We start from the raw sequence: 17,885 nt of genomic DNA, 5'->3' as shown, positions 1-17,885 counted from the left end.
CTCAGTTTCCAAAGCACCCACGGGAGCTTTTTTTTCAGCTGTGGCTTCGCTAAGATACCCAAAGTATCATCTCTTGTCATCAAGTGTTTGGAGCACTCATAACTCTTTGGAGAATGCATCATTGAGGAGCGTGATGGCGAGAGACTCCCCAAACAAATCAACCAGTAACTATCCTCCCTCTTAAACAGCTGCTATTGTTGTACCCTTGAGCAAAGCACTGCTTCAGGGAATCTGGATGTTAGACGCCTAGAAAACACAAAGCAGGTTTGCAGTAGAGAGAACATGCATGCTCAGCAGATTCTCATTAAGTAAATAAATCATTAAAAGGGTCAAGATGAGTGATCGCATGATGTTATTGAGGTAATTACTGTTTCAAAAAATAAACATATAGAACAGTTGCCTCACTAATAATAGATTCATTCAAATACATGTATTGCTGACATAAAGAAAACTGCCCTCAATGTGGATTATGAACACAGTTAAATTCAGTCACGTAAGTAGAAGTGCTCACATGCTTCTTTGGTGTAAATGCAAACATGATTTTATTAACGTATCTTTCAAAGCATCTTTGTATCTTTTCATAGACTTAAAAGACCAAAGCACTTTGTGTATCGTTGAGGTCTAACAAATGCAAATGCACTGCTCTCCTCAAAACAAAGATGATTTTTTGAAGCATTGTTCGCATCAGTGTTGTCTTTGTTAGCAGTCTTTCTTCTTTCCTGCCCTTTGCCAGCACATTGCTGTGTTTCTTGGCGTGTTAACACCACCTGTCAATCATGGGAATGGTGTGAAACCACTGGCAGGTATAAGCTTCCCATCACCCACATGCTTATGTTTGAAAAACAAAATGGGGACCCAAACATGAAAAACATTGCTCCATAGAGCTGGAAAAAAACCCTCAATAGGGTACCTTAAAGTGTAAGTCCAGCATTAATGGACCCTGTGCTCTTTTTCGGCATGAATATACATCAAATAAGCCATTGAGAGTTTTTTTATTAATCAGCTATTAACAGAGAAAACCCAAAGAGATGTTGATCAGCACAGCATTTTTTTACCACTAATACCCCTCAAAATGACACCAAACCTCTGCGGTAGCATGAAGAGTCCCTACACACAAAATGAAGCACCAACAACGTAGTTGGTGAACCTGGAGTTTATTTAAGAAGAATATTTTACAATGCTACAAGCCTTAGCACCGGGCTACATCAATATTGACAGGCGGCCCAAACAAGTTGATTACCGAATTCACTGGAGTTCAGTTCAGTACTTTCCTTCTTGAAAACTTCAGTTGGTAAAACCCGAGAAGTAGAAGTCTTAGAGGAAGAATATTTAATTGCAAGACCTAACATGGTCAACAAAAATAAATGAATTGAAAGCAGCATTTACAGGAGTGAACATATACGCAGATTTGATATTATTCTGCACAACGCACATATTCACATGTCCCTCTTCTCTCTCTCTTTCAGGTTTTACCGGGGTGATTACCACATCGACGTCTGCATCAACGACTACCTTGATGTCTACTGTCCGCACTATATAAGCCCTGTCTCTGATGATCGGGCCGAGCGCTACATTCTCTACATGGTGAACTATGACGGCTACAGCTCCTGCGACCATACCGCCAAGGGCTTCAAACGCTGGGAGTGCAACAGGCCTGTGTCGCCCAATGGCCCGCTGAAGTTCTCAGAGAAGTTCCAGCTCTTTACTCCCTTCTCCCTAGGCTTTGAGTTTCGCCCTGGCAGAGAGTATTATTATATCTGTGAGTATGCACTTACCTCACTGTATCATTTACAGAAATTACAGAAAAATTGTACTCTTGATACATACCACAGTATTGAAAACTGTCATATACTGAAGGTTTATTTATTATTATATTTATTTATTATTCTACTTTTTGGGTAGATCATTTCTGACTTAAATCAGGTTTGTACAAGCACTTTATCTTCGTTTGTTAATGAAAAAGTAATGTTTTGGTATCAGTGCTGAACCTCAGCACTATAGCAAAGAAAAGTTTATAATGATACCCAGCTTTAACTAGAGTTATACTAGAAGATCGATCAATCAATTTCATCTTGGAATCTTGCAAAAACACACCAGCAATGTTCGGGTTTTGTTTCGCAAGTCCTTGGAATGAAGACCAAGCCAAAATACAAGCCAGAGGGAGCAAAACATCTCTACTGTTAAGGTCTTGTCTGAAGTGTCTTTTGTTGCTTCCTGGCTGGGCTCAGCTTTCTGCTCCTTGCGAGAAGACTCGGGAAAACAAACAGCTGGGAAGTAATGTTTTCATAAGTGAAGTCAGTGCCCTGCAGGGGCAGAAGTGAGGGACTAAAGGGGATACAATGATCTCCATGGTAGATTTTTGATATTTAGCTGACACTGGTAAGAGGAATTTTATCTTAAGAAGTGCAAGAGTCAGTGAAAAGATAGGCAATTATTGGTTTTACAACAAAGTACAAAATAAAGATATCAAATCCAAAGAGACTGATGACTGGATAGGGGGAAGTAAGGAGAAAGTTGTCTGCTTTCTGAAGTAACTTTTCAGCCTTACCTCCAGACCCAAAGCAGATGTGTGTATGTTTCAGAAAGTTGCCTAAAACTCTGAATTAATTTAAAGACACACACACTTTGGCTCATCTGATCAATTTCAGAGGGTGTTTTTGTGTTGACATGCAAATCAGGATTTGGTGTCTATCACTGGTCTCTGATTTAACCATTTGGACCAGGATATACTTCTTAATTCCATCATGACACATTTAGTTTCTTTGGAACCTTTGCGACGTGTGCTAGAAGCTAAAATGAAGTTTGGTGCATTTATAATGAAATTCAGTGTAGTTTAAGATCACAAGAAAGATTATATGTAATATATTAAATAATAAAAAGTAGTTAGGTGCTAAAATATCAGGCACTGGAGAATTTGTTCTCGCGTCTTTCAACACTTCCGTCTAACTAATCTTGGATGGTGTGCGAGCCATCAAACTATCAGCAAGATCGTCCTCATGCGAGTTCAACCAAATCTAAAGCCTGCACTACAGTAGATATTTCTGTTGGATTTCTGTGTCCGTTGGCTCGTCTTCTCGACTCTGTTGCATAAATGCGGTTGTATTGTTTAGGGAAATTGTGGTGTGCTACTAGTCGTGCCAGAGAATTGTTGATGCTGCTGCAATTCCTTGGATGCTGATAAGAAAAATCCTAGATTGCCTAATTCAGCTTCATTTGTTAAGTTGGCTCTGGTTGATGTGAAACTCAGTGAAAACGATGTTCTTGTAAACTTTGATGATGATGGATCATCCAGAGAGAGAAAAAGAGAGAAGGGCAGAGAGACAGTCCATATGGCTTCGAGCAGTTTCAGGCCATATGGTCCATCTCTCACTGCCTCAGATTCATGAGTGATCCATCAGATCCTTCACTAAAGACACCTTTTTCCCCTCTGAGAACACATGATCTGAGCAGGGAATGAAATAAAAAAGACAGAGACACTTCTGGGAAAATACCAAGACCTTTTTGTCTGAAGTTTTCTCTGAACCGTTCCTCCACGTAGAAAGACTTGCTTCACATAGATAATGGAACAATTCTATAGATTTATGTTGTGGCCATCCATAGCATATTCCAATTTATGTTGTGGTTGCTGTGGAGGAGAAGGTAATCAGAATCAGTACTTGTAGCAAATTCAGAATACTTCATGGTTACAGTGATTTAAGCAGCATTGAGTAGTTTTTTGGCCATGGAGGAAGCTTTGTTACAGCAAAATATGTTTTCAGCTGCTGGTGTCAGTGTCAAATCACATGTTGACTTTCTCAAACAAAGCCTAACAATAGCTGATAGTTAATACCAGTGTTGTACATATAATATGGTTTTGGATTCTGTAAAGTGGACATGTAAATGACACACTGAAGGGGGATTCATGTCTGCTTGTCTCAATGAAGACAGACACTCCTTTGTCCTCCTCTGTGGTGATCATCATTCGCCCCAGGCGGTTGGGGGGAGCGAGCGTGGGGCCACGTCAAATAGATGACACCTGCAGTTGGCTAAGGGCCTGCCCGTCTGGCAGACAGACAAACACCCGGAGGAAAGCCGCCCTGGTGTGGGATCAGTATTGCGGCTGGTCCTGGAAGGTCAAAGGTCACAGAGATGACGATGAGGTCTGTGCTGCGAGCTTCTCGTAGCCTCAGAGGGCGCGTGTTTTTCTAATAGAGCCTCAGCGGAGCGGGGAAAGCCTGATCCTAATCTCAGGGGATAGAAATCCAATTTTCAGAGGAGACAGTTGAGAGTCTGGCTCTCCCTGTGTGAGAGAGATGACTGTCTCCCTGTAAAGCCCTCGCCCGAGTCCCGCTCCGTACAGCCAGTGCAGATCTACATTGATAATGACATGAACCCCACCAGCACAGTGCCCCAACAGTTTCCCTTTAGCTTTTCACGGCTGAAGCAAAGACAAAGGGCTTTGTTCCCCAAGATAAACTGATCATCACAAGAAAAACATGTGATCCCACAGTATTTCAAATCAGGATCTGTCTAATTTACCTCACAGTCACACCAAATCCTGGCCTTACACAGGCATCCCAGCCTGTTTAGTGATCTGTGATATGTGTTGCCAGTCCCAAAAGTGCCATAGCTGTGATCACGAGTCCCGCAGCACATGGCTGAACGTGTGACCGAAAGGTTTCCCGTTGTCATGGTGAGACGGAGGCCGGATGACCTGACTTACGCTGGGTTTAGAGTTGCAGGCAGAGCTGGAGTTACAGTCACGGTGAAGCACGGCTGTGTTGCTCGAGGATAGAAAACCCAGACTCTGACCTCAGTGGCAGACATGAGAGAAAGGGAGAGAGACAGTTGGGTAATTGTGTGTGCATTGGAATCTGTGAAGGGGAGGTGGTTTGAGTAGAGAAAGAGGGTGAGAAAATGAGATGACACAATGTCACAAAAAAGTTGAAGAACAAGATTGAAAAATAGAGAAAGAAGGAAGAAAAGATTCTGCAATGTTCAAAGCTGTAACTAGGACAGACAAGAACACACTTTGGAGGATGAAGGATATAAGATATAAAAACCAAAAAACACAAGCAAATAACTCAACTGAATAATGACCATGGTAAATGGACTTGTACTTATATAGCGCCTTTCCACTCTTCTGACTACTCAAGGCGCTTTCACAGTGTTTGTCACATTCACCCATTCACACAGACATTAGCACTGATGGCAGTGGACATCTACATACCATCTAATCTAATGTAACCATTCACACCACATTTACACACGCATGGGCAGCACAGAGAGCAATTCGGGGTTCAGTGTCTTGCCCAAGAACACTTCGACATGTGGAGGTGGGGATCGAGCTACCAATCTCCCGAATGGAGGACGATCCACTCTCCCACTGAGCCACAGTCGCCCCAATTGTGACAATTCAACTGGAAGGTTACATTTGCCAGCATATATTTCTGCACTGCAAAGAAAAAGTAAAGTCTGCCTGTAGCAGCTACTTGTAGTAAATTAATACAGACTTAAGCAGATTCTGAAGAACATAAAAAACTGCCCTTATTGACAAATAAGTGAACTTGTGACGGACATGTTTCGCTACGTTGTGTCATTTTATGGACTAAAGTGGTTCCACATTTGTATCAACATTTTTCCAAGTAGATATTGCGTGGCTTGAACTTTCAAATACAGAATAAATGTATTTAGGCCTAATTAGCTTACCGTTGTTTAATATTTTCATGTTCTACCAAAATGTATCTTATTTTATGCAGTGAGCTCAAGTATTTTTCTTTTTTTTTTAAACTCTCATCCTCATGAAATGGTTACTATGGGTACTAACATCACACATAAATACAATTGGGCTCATTGAATCCTCAAGAGTCTCAGCTTTCTAGTCAGACCAAATTTATGCAATCCCAAGACCCAAGTATGCAGAAATATTCAAATACATTTTAGAATAGGCGAAAATAACACATCTGTACTGCATGAGAAAAAAACTGCACGTTCCTTTCCCCCAAACTGCATGGGATTAGCATGAAGTGGACATGTATGTAAGGGAAACTCTTGGGTACATATAGAACACATTTTCATTCAGATATCTTGAGGTCAGATGTCAAGGGACCCCTTTAAAAATGGCAATGCCAGTTTTTCCCTCACCAAAATAAACCTAACTAGCCCTTTTATCAGCAAGATGACAATACCTTCATTCTAGTAAACGCTAGCTTTAAAACAAGCCTTCTACAGCCTCTTGTAGACAGTTATGTCACCCTGATCCCAATCACTTCGTAAGATTAATTGAACGTGCGCGTTCAGAGCTTTCTTTGTCCTATAATATGTCTTGATATATCTGCCCCTCAAGATGTTCGTGCAAGAGTGCAGAAGTGCATTTTTTTATAGCAGTAAAAGAAAGTTAGAGCGTGATAACGAGGAGAAGGAAACAGAATGAACATAAGAGGCATAAAGAAAGACAAAGACGGGCTGCTGGCCAGACGAGTTCAGAGACAGCTACTGAGACATCGAGTTCTCCCGTCTGTTCCAGCCACCGTCGAGTCGTGAGGTAAGTTACTCGATACCTGCTGACACAGACAGAAGCAGCTTGAGTGACAACGATTCTCTCTCATTTATTTCCTCCCTCTGCTGCTTCACTTCCAATATTCCTCTCATGGTGAAGTTTTAAAGATGATTTTTATCTCCTCTCCAAGCCGCACGGCATCTGATAAAGTGCCTTTTGAAATAAGAGCCAGAGTCATCTGCAACAGTGGAAACACTGACGTGGTCTACTTTTATCAGAAATGCCCGCACGGCCAGAGTCCATCACACAGAGCGTCTGGGTGGAAGGATAGAGAAGTGTCTGTGGACAAACTACGGACACATCTGCGCACAGATGCATCCACAACTACATACGTGTGTGCATAGGAATACATACCCATCACACAGTCAGGGATATACTAATGCACTCCAGGTTGTGTGTGGTCAGAATAAAAGCAGTTTAAGAGACTTGGCAGGCAGCAGGAAATGACAGAGGTCAGAGCATTGAGGCCCATGTGAAAAGTCAGAAAAAGGAAAGAGAAATCGATAGTGGGATGAACATAGGGTCAGACCAAACATAAAAATGTTCTTGACAAAAGTGCAGACAGCAGTTGAAGTCATTCGTCACAGCTGGAGACACCCTGAGTCCTCTATTAGCGACCTGGTCCCTTGCACTACTTGAAAACTAATTAGTTTTGTTAGCTCTGCAAAACAATCTCAGCAGCCCACACAAAAGTTTTTAATCTTTGCTTTTTACAATCAGGAACCAGAGGAAATTAGATTTTGTAGGTGAGCATTACAGCATGCCACTCATCTGCAGAAATGACTGCCCCTGGCTGAATTAGACTTGGAAATATGAAGGTGACATTGAGTTGTTTCAAATCATGAAATATGGAGCAGAAAGGCTTTCACATCAGGATGAGAGGGGAGTTGTGTAGGCGAGATACAGCTCTTCAGATTGTATTTAAAGGAGATAAGTGTGGAATACCTCTGGTGGAGGAACAATCGACCTTGTCAGATTGTTCATTTCTACTGTTTCGCTGATGTTTATGAATGAAGGTAGATTTCAGATGAAGTTTTGAAGTGAATATTGAGTGGGTTTGCAAAACTAGGGCCACACAACTTAGGCTCGAAAGCAGACTACACTATATTTTTCGAGATGCACATTAGGAGTCGTGACTTGGCCTAAGGACATGGCAATCTTAAGGTGTTTTTGGACTAAACAATTATGGGGACTTCCTGAAAAGAACTGTGAACAATAGAACTCATTCGAGAATTACAGATCTTGTGTCTTTTTTTTTTAACAAATTTGTATTGATTTATAACATACTGTACATACAAACATACATACAACACACAACAGCACATAAGACAAACCATAACCTCCCTCAACCCCTCCCACCCACAGGACTTGCAGACAAATAATCCATTATAGGAACATTTTTTACCCTTTCCGCGGCATCAACTAAAACATCACAATTTTTTGGTTTTGCACAGTGATCTTGCAACCGACTGTTCCATGTTGAGAATGTCCAAAAACGCAGGAAAGCCATTGTTGTCTCTGAAGAGACTGCGGCGCCTCCCAATGTAATCCAACCAGCCATACTTGCCTTTGTTGAAAAGAAAATGTTAATAGAGAGTCATCATTCAAAAGCAAAATCAACGGAAAACATGGTACAGTGCGTTCCATGATTAGTGATAGACATGATGAGACACATTTCCAAAACTTGAGAACCTCTGGACATTCCCAAATCATATGCACAAAAATTCCCGGAATTTCTGGACTTCACTGTCAGTCAATTTGACCGTGTTTTGTTACAAGCTTCTCTTGTCTGGGCGGCTAACAGGTTATCTGAAATAGCAGTTTCTGGTACCTAATCCGCTAATTTTTTTAACCAATCAACACACTTACGTTACTCAAGGTTCCTCTTGTGCTGGGAGAGTACGCACTCTGAATTAGAAGCTAAAAAGGTTAAAAAAAGCTATGATCCTAGAACTATGAAAAATTCCCTCCTGTCCGTAAATACTGTATGATTGGGAGGGGTCCAACGTATAGTGTCTCGTCTTTCAAGATCTGCATTATATTCATACTGCAGTTAAGAAAAGGAGACTTTAGAAGCTGAAGTTGTCAAATTAGACCAGAAAAGGCAAAAAATATAAGGGGAAGTGTCCAAGATATTGCATTGGTTGTCTATCAATAAAGTATATCTTGTTGTTATCCTTAAGATAATTAGATATACTTTATTGTCCCAGGGGGAAATTTGTCCTTTACCTGTGATTATATATTATCGATGGATAGAAAAAATATGATAGATGTACAGATGTATAGATGTACAAATTTAAATGGCTACATCTTGGTCATTTTATGACACTCATGTGATACGATATCTGTGTTTCTGTATCAATAGCAAAACACTTTTTTTTCTATCCCTTACCTTGAGAAATATAAACATCTTGTTTTTTACAGAATCCTTTGTTTTGTCTAACTAAGATAATCAATGTTCTAAAGCTATTCTAAAGCTATTCTAAAAGAACTAGAGGTTATACGGTTCAATGCTGACTCTTTAGAGTTTGATTTGTGTTTAATTAAAAAGTTTCTGCATTTACAGCTATTTCCTGTATACTGTATGTTTATAAAGTAGAATATGGAAGTGAAGTTTATCAAATGAAAATGTTCTAATGTCATTTGTTCTGAAAAATCTGTTTGTTTGCCGAGACAGATGAATAATGATTTCATTTTTGAGCACAATACAACAACTGCCATGATCACACACCTAGATTATATCGAGGAGGGTATTGTGAAATGTAAAAGTGTGTTTAAAGTGGTTTGTTCTTAAATCCTGCGCTATGTCTCCACAGCCTCTATCACTGACGACAAAGGAAGAAGGAGCTGCCTGCGACTCAAAGTCTTTGTCAGGCCTCAAAGTGAGTCGAAATTGTTGAGTCTACTCTGCCGTTCGGTTGTGCACCAGCTTGTGATCAGGTTGTGGACGAGTGACGTTGGCATTCTCTAATCTTCGCATATCCTCTCTCCTCTTTGTTTTTCAAAGACAATTGTGTGAAAAGCCCTGGGACCGAGCAGGAAGGGGTCGGTTTTGAGGACAACAGTCACAACTCCCTAGAACCCAGAGGTTAGTGGGAATACACAGTACATTATGTTTATGTGTGTTGTGTCTGCTGATAATATTCTTTTCTTTTCCTTCCGAAATTTCTTTCATTTCATGCGTCATGATTCATGAATTGATATGACATTTAGTGTATACTATTAGTATAATCATGAACCATTATTTTTAAATACATACAAAATAACTCTGTTAAATACAGCTGTAACAAATATATAATCTGCAGATGTTAATCAAAATAAGTGTTTCTAGTCTTTCTGCTAAGCTACGCGAACCATCAATGATCATTTTCATCCCTTTCCCTGCAGACGGCATCGGTCACGAGTCACCAGAGCCTGCTCGAAGGGATGTGAACTCCGTCGGTCGGTGCCAGACTTCAGTCCTCCAGCTCAGCTCCGCCCTCATACTCCTGGCTGCCATCTTGTCTTTATAGCGGCCAGTGCGAGGAATCCCAAAGGAATGGACTGTCCTGATTGGACCATGGGCCACCCTACCCTGCAACCCCTCCCCTCAAGGAGCACTTTTTTAAATAAAAACACTGACGATCTCTCTCCTTGAAAAGAGAGAGGAAGAGACTTCGACACTGAAGCCTTCATTGTTTTTTGACTTGCCAACTAGCGTGATTCTTGACTTTCTGGTGGGTGCTGATTGTCGAGGTGAAGGAGGCGTCTCTTACTTGTTCACCTCGCTACCTTTCACAGTACGCAGATATTATACGTTAAAAACAAGCACACATACATGCTTTCAAACACACACATACACACACACACACACACACACACGAGACAAACTACACAATCAGTACACTCTTCAGCTTGAATGGCAAAGAGGCCCAGCAGGATCCCTCAAAAGTTTACAGACGTTTAACATTTTTTTTTGTGTTAAGGAAAACATCACGTAACCCCTGACATGTAACATGATTAAATCACACACCATTGTAGAAAAGGTTATGAAGAAGATTCGGGAGCGACGCATCACATACAGGCCAACGGAAATGAAAATGATATTGTTGCTAGTGGATTTTTGCCAAGGGGCGTGAGGGTACGGGGCGGGGCTTAACCTTCCTCTCAGGTTACAAAGGAGTAGGATGCATCTTCTCAGACTGTGGAAGACCCTTGTTGAGAGTTTAAAAAAAAAAAAAAAAAGATTTAAAGAAGCACTCTTCTTTTAGCGTTGGGATAAGGCCAATTTAATGATCGATTAATGTGTTTGTTTTTTAAATAAATCACCTAATTCAATAGTAGCAGCCAACACGGGTGTACAGTAAAATATTTGAACGGAGTGTAGAAGTGGATACGGTATTTTGCCAGGCAAAATGTATTTTCCTATTTATTGTGAAGTCCTCGTGCTTTTTTTTATGTTCTGGTTTAGTCTGTAAGTAGAAAGGCAATACAAAACACCCATTAAGTTAGTTCATATTACACAATTCTTTTGATACAATCATACAAAAACACTGAGTACAGTTTATGTATCTGTTTGCATTGATGGCTGATGATGGTCTTTTAATTGTTTTTAACAAAGTCCAGGAAGAAAAAAAAAAAAGTCTGATGTGTTATCAGGGTGTAGAAATCGTAGAATATTTGTGTTTCGATTTTGTCATTAAAAATGTCACAAATGTACTTTTACTATTACACTATTGCTTTTGTGAATCACTGTCATAACACAGCTGTTGTAAATAGAGACAAATTTCCTACAAAGTTCAGGGATGTGTCCATGCCTAACATGAGGTAAAACGATTTTAATCAGGAGGGTTACTCTTCCTCTAATAAAGCAGCACAAGTTTTCTGTGGCTAAAGATGTTTCAGTGAGACAGGTGGTAGTGTGTGTGGGGCAGGGACGAGGGGGTGGTGTATGATTCAGTTGCCCTCTTTGATGTCGTGTAAAGTGGCGTGTGTACAGAAAATACACCGGGGGCACCCTCGTACCGGTTATTTCTGGAATGAAAAATCGACCACCAGCAGAGATGGAATAAACAGAGCGAGGTGTCCTGTTCTCTCAGGGCAAACTGAAACTCTGCACTGTTGGACCTGAAAGGGAAAGAGAAGGAGAAAAAGGTGTGAAGCTTTGTAGTGCTCCTGCTGAGATCAATAGTCATATTTTCCAAGCAGGACATGCGGTAAACATATTTTCCCAGCTCGACTATTAACAATTAATGTGTATGAACAGATATGTGCATATGAATGCAGAATCTGTAGGCAACAGGACAGGATACTGGAAGTGTTCTGGTTTGTACCGATTACATTTGAGCAGGCTTTGTTTGGATGCAGGTAAACAGTGTGGCGAGAAAAAAATGCTGAAATGGAATCTTGGAACCCATCGGCTATCATCTGATGAGCATTTAGCTTTTTAAAATGTATTTATCTGCTATCTATTCAACTTAAACTCCATTCTTGCATCTCAAGTTGCTAATTGGACCTGGCACACAGAAGGGGATATCCGTCTGTTCCCACAGAGGCTAAATCGTCGTCAGATCAATTGCCAATGGTTTCTGAGATTGATGGACAGTTGAAGAGATGATAACTACTGTAGCTGTTTTTTCCCTGCCCATATTAAGGGACTAAACTGTTCAACTACAATCTAAAATCTGCATTTTCCAGAGACACTAGTGGAATGGCATGTCTTGTGCAGTGATTATCAATTACTGTATAATCAGTACAAGTCACTCTGAAATTTAAAACATCCCGTTTGTGTCCCATCTGCTAATCCTTACAAGTTTGCTGTGCCCCTCTCTATCCTCTATATGCCTGCTCACCAAAACTTTTCTCTGCGCATCAACGTCTAAGGTCCGTGAGCCACACGTGACCCCAGCTCTACAGTATCTTTATGCACACGGTCTGTTTTTTTGGACCCAGCTTGCAGCTCTGAAACGTCAAATTCACTTATGAATGTGTATAAATGCTTGTAATTATCGACAGTTGACTTCAAATTAATTTTGAGTTATGCATTTCATTTGTTACGCACTTTGAATACATTTGCAGCCAGCTACTTTTTCGTGTTTGTAATTATAAAGAGAGATACTAAGAGAAGTAATCATATGTAATCACATATACTATGTTTCAACGCAGTCAAGTTTAAAGTATAGTCTTTTTTATTTACGTATTTTTCTGTTTCTGTTCTGAAATCTCATCCCGGCTCATAAATGCTGCCCTAACCAGCAGTCATTACCGGGCTGTTATTGTTTGACTGCCTGATTAATGACAGCAGCTGTACTGTGAGATCCACTATATTGACATTTAAAATGAGCGATCACAGAGAGAGTTAGAGCACCTCCCCCTATCCATCTCTAATGATCACAATATGACCACATGAAAATACAGACAATTGCCCGACCCTCTTTTCCACCCGTCACTCTCAGCAGCAGTGTCACCCTTCACATTCACTCACTGCCAGATGACACCACAGTCCTCTAGTTATACTGCTGAATAAGACCTGTGGTACCGGCTCACTGGACATACGATGGAGTATACCTTTAGGAAAATAGAAAAGAAAACCACAAACTGTCAGTCATAATAATAGAATATACATTAGAATAGTTCAATGGTGTGTAGGTTTAAAAACAAATATGGAGACAGGGGTTAACATGGTGGTAGATATACGAGAAAAAAATACAAGTTTACAAGAAAAAAAAAGATTCTCTGAGATTATAAAGTCATAAATTTGTGAGAAAGTAATCTCAGAAATACTCATTTCTTTCTTGCGTTTTAAAGTATTGAATATCTGACTTTTTTTCTTTTTTCTCATACTTTTACCACTTAATAAGCTTTACAGAGTTTCTTTCTCTTAAAAATACAATGAAATCGATATAAATACGTCATTAAGTACATTTAGTTTGAGGAAAGTTTGGCCCATGGGTTTATCATTTGAGGAATTATTCATTTAAGAAAAGAAATGAAGTCTTTTGAGGGAAAGAACTACGAAGTTTTAGGAGTGAATAATTCAGCACAGGAATCATTTTTAATTTGCGGGTAACGACCACTTTATCAAAACTCTTTTCCTCCTCACACCTACCAGCCTCCATGGATTTTAGTTCAACATTAAGAGTCCACCGTCACTGTAATCATCGCCTCTAGCCACGCCACGATGAGAAAACCCAATCAGTTAGTGTTGTGGATACTGTGTATCCAACAATTAGTCTGTTGTAACATACAGTGTTAAGATACTTTCTCTGTTTTTCACACCTCTTTTGAAGGGCACATTAATGTTCTTAGCAAGAAAAAAGTTCACTGTTTGATATTAAAAGATGCTTTGTTTCATTTTATATGTCTTTTATATGAAACAAAAAAAAAACAGGATCAACATTGCACCCTCTCTGTAAATTTGTTTGTGCAAACATGGCACATATCATGCTACAACCATGGATCAAACGGTCTGAAGACAGAACACATGGATCTCCAAGAGCTAGAATATCTGTTTCCCCTCCGTTTACCCCCAAAACCGCTCTTGTTCATTGTGCTGCTGCATCAAAAGTGTCTTTAAGGTGCAGGATGTTCTTTGTGTCTGCTTGTGGTCTTTTGCTAATCTTCACCTCCTGCTGTGTCCGAGCCGAGCTGTGGTTGCTGTGATGGTGTTGCAGGACACAGGAGACGCTTTTATTTGTGTAGAAGCTCAATGTGTTTGTGGCAGCGGGAGGAAGATTGTTTCCCACCTCAGATTTTTAAATGTTTCATGTTCTATTGAGCAAACTGTGCAACAAGGAGGGCAAGTACTATCTTCTATCTAAGGACTTCTTTACCTGATTTTGATACCATGTAGCCTGAAGCTAACACCACTGTGTCCCTGGTTTGCAGCATCCGTTTTCCAGCCTCTGTATCTTAAAAAAAGGATGTTTGCTTTTGTCAGTTCATCTAGCAATGGGAAAGTTTTTGTTACTTTAGCCACAACTGTGTTCCTTTTCCCAAACTAGACATGGATGTGCCACAAAATTGCTTTTCTTTTAACATTGTAGTAAGTGTACCTTGTGCCTATATGAACCCCATCCTGTCCTGTACTCATCTAAACTATTCTAATGTCTGTTTCCTGCTCAATCGCTTACTAGAATTTTCTACAAAAAGGCAATTTCTTTGTAAATACACGTGTTGGAGCAGCTATGACTAACTAAAGCAAACAACAAAAAAAGATTTAATAAATATTTCTTTGTCGTTGTAATTATCATGTCTGGTTTGTTTTATTAATCGTTGTGCAAATGAGTGACAGTTTGCGAAATGGAAAGAACATCAAAGAGGCGTGAAGGCTCCATCAGAGCAGCTCGAGTGAACGCTGGATGTTTGTCTTGGTTGTCACTCGATGCATAATCACACAGGCAGAGTCCGGGGGAAGTGGGTGAACAGCTGTTTCTCTATAATCTGGAGGTAATTCGCTGACTGAAAAAACAAAAACAGAAATGGCTTCAATTAATCTTGCGGGAATGTGCAGTGCTTCAGGGAACTCTGCCAAGAAAACTGTCTCACACACTCATTCGCTCCTCGCTTTACTCTGCCTCTCCTGTTTTGATTCTTGGCTTTCTGTCCTTCCCTCCGTCTCTGCAGTGACTTTGGCACCTTTCGCCAATCTGCTGCAAAAACTTTACAACATACTATGATGGTTAGATTCTGAATGTGTTGTCACAAACAAAAGTTCCTTGGAAAATTCAAAGAAAAGGTCAAGAACACGCTGTTCTTGGGGTCCAGTGTTCCAACCTGTTTTATCAACTGTAATGAAAGTGCAGCTGAGGTGTATGAATGCTTCTGGTAGGAACTGTGCCTCTTCACGGGAGGCAGAATGATCAAATAATGGTCAAAATTGATGCAGCAGAGGGTGACATATATTTATACCAGAGACTGTAAAAGAAGTGGATGTAGCAACTGTGATGTCCCTCCATTTTGAAGTCTCAAGTTTGGCATTTGGGTCATAGCCATCTTGTTTTTAGTCACCCTGAAGTGAGCGCTAACACAAATGCTTGTAACTCAAGGGCTGGCTAGGTAAGGTTCAACTGAATGCTGAAAAAGGCATTTTTAATTTGTAGTGTATTTATTTTTATTTAACCTTTTTTTAACCAGGTTAACTCCCATTGAGATGAAGAATTTATTTTTCAATGGAAACCTGGCCAAGATAGGAAGCAACAGTCAAAACTTCCAGACACAAGGCGGGTTTCCATTAGGGTAAAATGTGGCCCATCGTAAAGTTTCAGGGCACGCCCTTTCAAATGGCCGTTCACTCGTTTCCTTTACCAAAAAAAAGGCCCCAGAGGGATTTAAGAGACTCCGGAGGTGAAGTATCGCTCTGAAGTGATCAACTGATCAGATAAAGCAGGGCGCCGTTCTTCCTCAAAATGAGAAACACAGAATAGTTAAAACATAAAATTCTGGGTGCTGTAATAGTGTTTGTTGACAGACAGGCTTGCAACCCGCTTGCAGTACGGTGTGTGTTTGTGTGTAAATGAGAGAGAGGGAACATGCAGCAAAGGGCTGCAGGTCAGAATATTTGCCTGTGAAAAGATGCGCATGCACAGATAACTTTCTGTGCTGCATTCTACTACACCACTGGATAAAAGTGTCTACTCTACTTTGCCGTGTTGTTGTGGCATCTGTACTAGCACACGTTGCATCCCGCTGAGAGTTACATCCAATCAGCAACAGCCCATCTCTCAGGGATTTGAGCGGCTGTTTTTTGGCCCTCTCTCCGCTTGAGCGGCTCACATGCAAATTAGTGGTGTTTTGGCAAAATAGACCCGCCTCATTCTGGGTATTCGAGCCCTCATGGAAACGCACCTACAGACAGAAAAAACAAAATGCATTATATTAAAGAAATCACAACAAACACAAACAAAAGATGCACTTTGAATAAAACCGTGTATCTCAGAAGCAGTGACAAGTGAATGATTTTGATTCCAGATATTTTAAAATGGATTTCAAGGGATTCTAGGAAACCATCCCATGAAGTTTTAAAGCATTGTGTAGACTGTTTCAGTCTGAGGGGGCAGATTATTGCAATGCTGCTTTTATTAACGCTGGGGGACAGACAGCATTAAAAGTATTTTGACCAAGGGGTAATGTCAATCTGTCTTTTAATGAATGTATGTACATACAGAAGATAGGATGGAGGCCAAGGATTGTTGTATATATTAACCTGTACCAGTAAGTGTGTCTGCAGGTTGCCAGAACAGGCCAACCTACCCGGGAGTAAAGTACACAGTGGTGAGTCAGGGGCCTACAACTTGTGATGAACTGAAGGGAGGCATGGAAAACTGGATCAAGCATATGCAATGCCTTGGTAGGGGCATGCATATATAAAAGATCCCCATAGTCCAACGCAGGCAAAAATATCTCAGCAACAAGTCTCTGTTTTACATTAAAAGAAAAACACAACTTGTTTCAGAAATAAAAACTTAACTTGAGCCTCAGTTTGCTGACAAGACATTAAACGTACGGATTCAAAAGTGAGAGAGTCATCAATAAAAATAATATTCTGTGGCATACTCTTAGATTTAGAGAAGATCAGCTATGTCTTGATACAAAACAAGACAGGGTGTTCTGTATTATCATTAAAAGCAAATTGTAAATAGTCAATGGCTTCTGCAAGGGTTGATGCAAAACAATAAATAACCATGTCGTCAGCATAGATATGAAAATGAGCATCATTCAAATTTTGACCCACATAAAATGTTATAATTAACTTTGATGAATGGCCCTACTTCTCACTTGATATATTACCTCAATAAACATTTTCCTACTATGTTTAAGGTCTCAATCACAAGAGAAAAATACTCAAAATAGCAAAGCGTAATTTTTTTTTGTGAACAATGAAAAAACATCCAGCGATTGTGAAAAGATGCTTCTGGCAGACATGGACCTACAGTCAGTGACCCTCACTTCTCTTCCACAACCGCCAGTGACACCACCACCCTCCATCTTGGTCCCAAGGAGGCCATGTCTATTCTCAGACGGCCCTGTGGTCAGGTGCTAACTGAAGGACAAACTGTATTTCACTCTCAGTCAGTGGAGTGTCAGCAGTGGTTAAAGGAGGAAGAGAGGCCTTAGTGGTTAGAGAAACTTTACTGCAAGCACAAAGGCCCACTTCAGCCATCTTATGAACCCAAGTGTCCACCCAGCTGAAGTGCTTGAGCAATTTAATTGTTTTAAGACACATATGCTTATTTCTAGCATTTCTTGAAACAACTCTATTTTCTTCGGAAACTTTTGTTAAGTTGTTTTAGGAAAAGGGTTTTAGGACTGGGGTCACAGCTGCAACTGAGGACACAGAGATCAGTTTACACATGGTGCATTTTATAGG

The 17,885-nt window shown here is 40.4% G+C and overlaps 1 protein-coding gene across 1 annotated transcript in view; it reads left to right on the top strand.

The window, feature by feature from the left end:
* LOC310958332 (ephrin-A5b-like) overlaps positions 1–10,642 on the top strand; it is a 75,331-nt gene extending 64,689 nt beyond the window's left edge. The window contains exons 2-5 of the mRNA XM_083929232.1: positions 1,467–1,759; positions 9,355–9,420; positions 9,546–9,626; positions 9,926–10,642. Coding sequence (XP_083785358.1) covers positions 1,467–1,759; positions 9,355–9,420; positions 9,546–9,626; positions 9,926–10,050 — 565 coding nt within the window. The 3' untranslated portion in view covers positions 10,051–10,642. The remainder of the gene's footprint in view (positions 1–1,466; positions 1,760–9,354; positions 9,421–9,545; positions 9,627–9,925) is intronic.
* The last annotated feature ends 7,243 nt before the right edge of the window (positions 10,643–17,885 follow it).

Source organism: Echiichthys vipera, assembly GCF_963691815.1.
Source record: "Echiichthys vipera genome assembly, chromosome: 16".
Taxonomy (NCBI): domain Eukaryota; kingdom Metazoa; phylum Chordata; class Actinopteri; order Perciformes; family Trachinidae; genus Echiichthys; species Echiichthys vipera.
Note: the sequence above shows the minus strand (reverse complement) of the source record. Positions and strands in the feature narration are given on the sequence as shown.